Source organism: Echinops telfairi, unplaced genomic scaffold, assembly GCF_000313985.2.
Source record: "Echinops telfairi isolate 266 unplaced genomic scaffold, ASM31398v2 ScPeMD7_4225;HRSCAF=4972, whole genome shotgun sequence".
Taxonomy (NCBI): Eukaryota; Metazoa; Chordata; class Mammalia; order Afrosoricida; family Tenrecidae; genus Echinops; species Echinops telfairi.
In genome coordinates, this window is record NW_022108124.1 from 21,048,568 (window position 1) to 21,056,826 (window position 8,259).

Sequence of the window (8,259 nt, forward strand, 5' to 3'; positions counted from 1 at the left end):
GAAACACAGGGAATCCAGGACAGATAAACCCCTCAGGACCAATAGTGAGAGTGGAGATACCAGGAGGGAAAGGAGAAGGTGGGGGCAGAAAGGGGGAACCAATCATGATTTACATATAACCCCCTTCCTGAGGGGATGGACAACAGAAAAGTGGGTGAAGGGAGACTATGGTCAGTGTAAGACATGAAAAAAACAAACAAATTATAAATCATCAAGGGTTCATATGGGAGGAAAGTTGGGGGAGGGGGGAGATGAGGAGCTGATACCAAGGGCGCAAGTAGAAAGACAATGCTTTGAGAATGATTATGGCAACAGATGTACAAATGTGCTCGACACAAAGGATGGATGGATGGATTGTGATACGAGCTGTACAAGCCCCCAGTAACATGATTTTTTTTAAAGAAGAAGATCAAAATAGTGCTCAGTTACAAAATAATACGAACTTGAGCACAACGTGCATTGCCAATGTGCTCTCAAGCAATGAACCACATTGGTGATATTTGGTTTGCATCAGCCTGGTTTTCCGACCCACGGTGTTTGAGATAAAGAAAAGGAGCCTGGTAGAAAAATTGGTGGACGACAACTCTGTTAACTGGCTGCTTTGCCCTTCTGACCAGTGACAGGAACATGCCAGGTGTCACTTAATGTAGAGCCTGAACCCTGGGACCCTTTCTTTTTCCCGACCCGACAATGGCAGAGACCTGCCGTGGAGCTGGAGACCAGAGGAGTCCAAATGCTTTGAATCAGTGGATTTCAATTGGGTATGAGAACCTGGGGCAAAAATAACCTGCCTCTAAGAAAGCGTCCTGCAAGGCCTCGATTTGGCTGGGCCTTCAAACAGCAGCAGCCAAGGGTCAAATGTTAGCCGAGCTGCCTGTGAGCGTGGGGAAGGTGGCTCTGGCTCTAGGATGTTCTCCAGAGAAAGATGATCCTGATGATCTGATTATTGGGATAGAGTGCGTGGTGTTTGTGTGATGGGAAATGGCCCTGCAGTGTATCCTTTGCTCTGATCCTTGTGACGAGGCGTGACCCTCCCCTCTCTCTGTGGTTGTCCTCTTTCCGCAGGAGGCTGCCCTCTGTAGACAGCTCCCCGTGGAAGCCGAGGGCATGGCCACCATCCAGGCTGCTGTCAACGCCCCGGCCATGACCCCAGACATGAGACCGATCACAAACAATGGCTCGGATCCTTTCCTCAATGGGTAAGTGGCTTTGGGAGGCATTTCTCTTACTTCTTTATTGTGGGGTCTACAGTGCCTGCGTGTGGGGAGCAGGGGTAGGGGTAGAAGTCTGGGGTGGGGGGTGGGGGGTGTAGGATAAAAAGCAAAGCAAAATAAGTCATTTATATCTCTTAAAATCTTAAATTCTGGTTCTCTGGCATAGAGCAAAAGCCCCGATCAGGAATTGTTATAAGGAGATGCCCTTACAGCTGACATGCGATGGTGTTGGGTAGTCATTATTTGGTAGGAACTTGCAGCTTTATCTCCAGCAGGGACAAAGGCATGGCGCAAAGAGAACAAAACGCTTAGGTGACCATGGTCATAGCGAAATCTGAGTAAAGCCGGTGGCTGAGCTCATAGTTTGATACAACGTGGACATCCTGCTTTCGACCGGTGTGCTCCATTCATATAAGCTGCTGGCCTTGGGAGAAGCTGTGTGATGGACACAGGGGAATGCTCTGTACTCTCTTTGCAGCTTCCACGGGAGTCTAAACTTATCGAAAACTAGGAAATAGTAATTTTAAAAAGGAATTCTCTTTTTAAAAAGGAGAGGACAGTTAACCAGGAGTATCTTCAACCTTAATTGCAGCTTTTAAACCTTTATTTCCTTTATCTTTTCTACTCCTGGAGACGCTTATGGCAAGCAAATGACTGCAATTGTAAGGGCTGCTAAAGATGGAAAGAGAGAAATGAAAATAGGGAGCAGACTCTTAAATTATTGATTTTCTAGTATTTCAAAGATCTGAGAACTTATAAAGAATAATATAAGAATTACCCATATACCTACCCACCATCAAATTTTGTCTCATTTTTATCTGATGGGTTTGTAAAAAAAATAGTTTCATGGGTGCATACTTAGATGGAAAGCAATGTAATCAGTCAATCCTGCTGCGACCGTGTGATCCTCACCACAGTCAATTTCAGAACAGGTCCTTCTGGGGCTCATGCTGTCAGCCCCCCGTTCCCCATCCTCCCTCCGCGTCCCCAGGCAATTTTAAATCCAGTCACTGTCTCTGTAGATCTATCAGCCCTGGGTTTCATAGACAGAAAAGCATACAAAACGCAAACAGGAAGCAAACCAAGAAAAACAAACACACACAAAAAAAACCAACAACAATGACTAGACAAAACACAGACAAACCACAATCCAAAACAAAGCACAAAATATGAAAAACTGAAAAAACTTTAAAATGGATCAAAAGGAAGCTCAAATGATAAGGCATTACATTTTAACCTAACTACCCCTGCCATAATCGACTTTACAATGTTGTCTTCTCTGATGACAAGTTTGCTCACATCCCTAAACGGGTCCGAGGGAATTCACCGGAGGCTTACTCTGTGTGAGCACCCTGCAAATGGATTTGGGGCTTCTACTGCCATCCATAGCCTTCTGCAAACCAGGTGCCTCACCATTTCTGCTCTGATACCATTCCCTCCTTTGCACTTGGACTTTGTTCCTTACAATCCTTTGGGTCACACGGCTGGTGTGATTCTTCCCTGTGGACTTCATTACTGCCCTTCCTTAGATGGCTGCTTATTTGAAGACAAGCCTTTAAGACCCCACGTACTATTCTTTCTGATAGACACCATCTGGTTACTTCACCACACCTTGATGGTTTGTTTTTGTATTTTTAAATAAAAAACTTGCAAATATTTTAATCCTACCCCTACCACCACTGAATCCTCATTTCCCCCCTTCTTTCTTCTTCGGTGATAGCAACTACCCCGGAATTGCTGTATGTCCAACAACAATCTCTCATACATATCACTACCTTTCATGTGTGTACCCAAAAGCAATGATCAATATAATTTCCTAATTAAGATTTTGTTTATGTAAGTGGTGTAGATGTGTGTGTGAATGTATTATGTGTATAATTGTGCTATTTGAAGATGAGGAGGAAGTCAATGTCACCCTCCTGTGAATAGCCCATTTTATTTGCTTCTAAAGATAGGTTTCCAAACTTATTTGGCCCATGACTTCCTTTTCCTAAAAAAGGACTCAGTGCATCGCAGTTAATTAAGAACTTTTGTTCCATGGGCCACAGTCCAGGATAACGTGTGGTATCTGCTTTCACAGCACGCCCCAAACTGGGGCAGTGCCCCCCAGAGGGGAGGTGTATTGCCTATTTGGGGAAACGCTGGCTCACACCTTCACTGTTGGCCCTGAGGCTGAGAGATGCACTTCCCCTCACCACCCGGGGAACGGAGAGAAGGGTTAGCTCTTGTGGTGTGGCGTGTTGACGTGTTGCATGTTGACGGCGGCTGTCTGTGAACTGCGACTTCTCTGCTGAGCTCGCATGGTGAAGCTGCGCCTCTCACTCCTCAGAGGGTCCTACCATTCCAGGGAGCAGAGCACTGACAGCGGCCTGGGGCTGGGCTGCTACAGCGTCCCCACAACTCCGGAAGACTTCCTCAGCAACGTGGATGAGATGGACACTGGTAGGAGCCGAGCGCTGTGGTTTTATATATATTTTTTCTATTTATTTGTTTATTTCTTTTGTTTAAGTCATTTTATTGGGGGCTTGTACAACTCTTAATCACAATCCGTACATCCATACATCGTGTCGAGCACATTTGTACATTTGTTGCCATCGTCATTCTCAAAGACATCTGCTTTCTACTTGAGCCCTTGGTATCCGCTCCTCATGTTTTCCCTCCCTCCCCGCCCCCCACTCCCTCACGAACCCTTGATAACTCATAAATTATTATTATTTTGTCATGTCTTACATTGTCCGATGTCTCCCTTCACCCTCTTTTTCGGTTGTCTGTCCCCCAGGGAGGGGGTTATACGTAGATCCTTGTGATCGGTTCCCCCTTTCTACTCTACCTTCCCTCCACCCTCCCGGTATCGCCACTCTCACCCCTGGTCCTGAGGGGATCATCAGTCCTGGATTCCCTGTATTTCCAGCTCTGATCTGCACCAGTGTACATCCTCCGGTCCAGCTGGATTTGTAAGGTAGAATTGGATCATGATAGTGGAGGCGAGGAGCACTGTGGTTTGAAACGGTCTCCCCAGTCATCTCAACTCTGGAATCCCTCCATTAAACATCAGCATCCACAGGCGCCCCAAGCGCTCTGCCCACTTCCACCTCGTCTATGCCGGTGGTCGGCCCCACGTGGGCTCGAGAGCCGTATTCGGAGAGCGAGGGTCGGACGAGTGTGTCTAAGCGCACAGCTAGAGAGCTCATCTTATGACACCAGACTGAGCCCTTACTCCTGTCTGACTGCACCGAAAGGACAGGTACCGCTTCCCGTCTTCTCCCCGGGTGTCGCCTTCCTCCAGGAGAGCATTCTCCCTCCTCCATTCCACAGAACTGCGGTTCATTAGGATATCAGCACATGCCTCCAAAATAGAACGGGGTGATTAAGCAGATTTAGGAAACACTAACTTTAAAATAAAACCGGTTTGCTTGTTGCAAGTCACTTCAAAACCTCAGCATGCTCATGTGCAGTGTGCCCGACTGAGAAGGGGAGGTGGTGGGGAGGTGGTGGGTGTGGAGGGCAGGGGCACATCTGCAGAGCCCACTGGAGAGAATGGTTTGAAAATGAGGCCCGGGGCCATCAATGAAGAGAGTTTTTAATGACACGGTTAAAAGAAACTCCTCTCCTATTGTCTTTGAACCTGTGAGTAAATGCAGGCTTATCGTTAAACCCTGAGACAACAGCTCTGCACGAAGGTCTTTATCACAGGTAGAGCCTCTGCTGTCCTAAAACAGCCTCTGTCGAGGGAGGCTCGGATCTCAGAGCACGGCGCCTTTGCTGCTCCTGTCTGACCGCCCCGGGAGAAAGAGGAGCTTTCTACTCCCGGAGAGTCGCCGCCTTGGGAATTCACAGGGAGGGGTCTAGCCTGCCCTGCTGGGTTGCCAGGGGTTGGCCTGTGAGCCGATGGTGGAGTTTGGGTCCGTGATCATCTCCCTGGACTTCCCATGGAGAAGCCCCTGGGGACGGGTCACCTGCCCTTCCTGCTCAGTAGCCATGCTATGGCAGCTGAGAGTCACCAGCGAGGCGAATCTTTCCGGACCAGCCGCGAACATCTTCTTCAGCGTCCAGGGCAGGCGCGGGGGAAGGAAATAAACACAGGTGCAGTGAACGTTTGGACGCTTCCTTTTTCCCAGGGCTGCAGTGAGAGAGTTGAAACGGCTGTTTCTCATTTTCTTGCAGGAGAAAATGCAGGTCAGACCCCGATGGCCATCAGTGCCCAGCACACCCGCTTCCCGGACTTCCTTGACTGTCTTCCGGGAACCAACGTTGACCTGGGCACTTTGGAATCTGAAGACCTGATCCCCCTCTTCAACGACGTGGAGTCTGCGCTGAACAAAAGCGAGCCCTTCCTAACCTGGCTGTAATTGGTCCCCTTGCCACGTGCATGCAGCTGGTAGCCTGCCATTTCCAGGGCCCTGGAAAGAGCGGTGGGCCAGCATATGTCTGCAGGTGCACCCCTTTCTGCATCCAGGGCTCTTGCTCTGTCCTTTCCATGTGGCCAGCTTAATTGTGGCCAGGCTTTGATTCGCAGTAGCTTCAGATGAACTCATAAATCAGTATTATATTTTTATCCTCTGCGAGCCCGCATTCCTGTGATGGCTGATGAAGATTTGTCTCTGCAGCATTGATGATTTGAAATGGTTTCTTTTCCTTGCTCCGCCCCCCCCCCACGGCTTCATGATTAAGCTGTATGGGTGATCATTGAACATGAGAGATCAATTGATTAGAAATCACAAAAAACTATCCTTGGAGGTTGGTCCAGAAATGTGCACAAAAGTAAGACCTGATTTGCAAGTTTCAAAAGCTGTATTGTGGCAGTAATATTCAGTGCTTTAAATATATATATATATCTGACATTTGAGCTTTAAAACTCATGGTGAAACTCTGGTGGAGGGATACAGTGTAGCTCGGAATCCACGCTGGCTCCGAGGACTCTCAGTGCTCAGTATTTACAAAGGCCCACACAGCCCTGATGTAGCCTCACTCTGGCCGTCTCCTGCAGAGGCTGGAGCGGACTAGAGCATCCCCCCCACCCATGGGAGCAGCTCTAGCCACACACAGTTCCCACATTGGGGGTCTTGGGAAGATTCCAGCTTGCTACTAATTCCGAGCGTTGACGCAACACACCCTTTCTTTAAAATTGTGCCTTGCTCTTTTCATTTTTCAAAATATTGCAGCTTAGAGTTGGAGGTGGATGGTGGTTCACAGCAGACCACACAAGAGAGCCAAGTGCTCCGGATCCATCAGCAGCAAGTCCTTCGCTCGCTGTTTGAGATGGTTCTGGGAAATAGCAGCTGCCTTTCTGAAGTCTGGAGCAGGCGGGTCAGTTTTGCTTTTTAGGGATGCCCAATGCTTGTCATGATCTTATCCATGAGACTATTTGAAGGATGAAGCAGCTCTGACAGATGTGTGTGTATGTAAACAAACAAACACAAAAATGCCCTCTGTGGGTGGAAAGTGGAGACCTGTGTTTCTGAAGTCAGTAAGCGGATCTCTGCCCGTATCCTCCTGACCCTGTTTGCTGCCACTGGTGTGACAGGCCTGCCTTATGGACTCAATACCTCTGATGTAACCAGGAACGTTGTTTTCGTAGCTTTTAAGGACGGAGAGAGCATGTCGGGCTCGAAGTCTGCCTGCCATGCTGATGAAGTCCTCAATCGCTCAACCCCTCCAACCAACGTTATTTATAATCTATGGACTTAATCTCTTAAAAATGTATGGTTTGGAGAAAACATTAATAATTCAGGTCTCTGAAAGGAACCTTTTGATTCCCAAAGGAGCTTATCGGTGGGGGATCTTGGATCTTTTTTTTGGCATGCCAGACAGGCTGGGGGCATGCAGAATAATACACTTGACCATGTTGGGAAGAGGCAAGTGAGAAGGTCAGAGATGGAGGAAAGTTAAGGGAATCTAGTGGAGCAACGACTAGTGGCCAAGCGGCATGAGAGACGTCGTGGCCCCCACCCTGCACCCCCCTAGAAAAGAAGCAGGAGGTGGGAGAGGTGCCCAGGAAAGAATGAAGCAATGATTTCCTGCTACAACGTTTATACCAAGAGTGTTGTAGAGGGAAAAACACCGTTGGTGCACTTTAGGTGGGAAGAGGCGGGTAGGGCTGGTGGAGCCCTGCCCACGGAGTGGTTGGGCCTGTAGCAGACAAGCACACAAGCCTGCTGGGACTTCCAAGGCAGTAGGAACTCTTCCCAAGATGCCCATGGTCACGTCCCCCTAATTCCTTCCCCTCTCTCCGAGCACTCTGGGAGAGATGGGGTAGATGTCTACTTGGCTACTACATTGAAGGAGTGCTATTTTTTTTTTCTTGTGTGTTAGCAATAGTTGCAAAAAGAGTTGCACATTCTAAGAAGAAAGAAAAACAAGGGACCTAACACAATGAAGCAGTGTTACTGTATTTTTAAAATATTTTTATAGACTCATTTTCAGGTTGTTAAGCATCATAAATGGATACCCTCTCTCTCTCTTTAAAGTAATCAAAACAATGATGAATTCTGCACTACCAGTTTTTAAAAGTGATTTTCTAGGAGGGTTGTGGCATTAGAAAACACTTAGATTTTAATTTTTTAGCAAAACGAGTTGGGACATTTATTACTGAGCATCATAAATGCTCTTCCAAAATAAAGGATAGATCCTGACTATATGTTGACTCATAGATAAGGGATTTTTATTTTTTTGGTGGGTTAAGGCCACAAAGTATGGCCGTTATCGGAAAACACTAAAACTAGAATCCCTAAAGGAGGGACAATTTTACATGGGATGCTTTCTATCAGTGTAAATAAAATTTCCTGAAGAATTCATGATACGGTGCTATATGGAAGCTACATTTCTTGCTCGGAAGCAATGGCCAGGGCGTCTGGTCTTCTTCATCCTGAGTGAGTCAATGAACCCCTTGTCACCCAGTACGTTAGCCATGGAAAGGGTATTTTAGGAAGTGAAATTGAAGAAGAATTTCATAAATCTTTGATGGGTTTTCCCCCCTCCCCTGATATCTCGAAGTGAATACATTGTCGAAACCTGTCTGTAGCTCTGTTCAATCTAAGTGACGTTC

General features: G+C 47.3%; 1 protein-coding gene across 2 annotated transcripts in view; it reads left to right on the forward strand.

Moving 5' to 3' along the window:
* The window catches only part of WWTR1 (WW domain containing transcription regulator 1), a 138,343-nt gene extending 132,734 nt beyond the window's left edge, over positions 1–5,609 (forward strand). For both annotated transcript variants that reach the window (XM_045295084.1, XM_004708533.2), the window contains 3 exons: positions 1,066–1,199; positions 3,544–3,656; positions 5,379–5,609. In XM_045295084.1, coding sequence (XP_045151019.1) covers positions 1,066–1,199; positions 3,544–3,656; positions 5,379–5,563 — 432 coding nt within the window. In that variant the 3' untranslated portion in view covers positions 5,564–5,609. The remainder of the gene's footprint in view (positions 1–1,065; positions 1,200–3,543; positions 3,657–5,378) is intronic.
* The last annotated feature ends 2,650 nt before the right edge of the window (positions 5,610–8,259 follow it).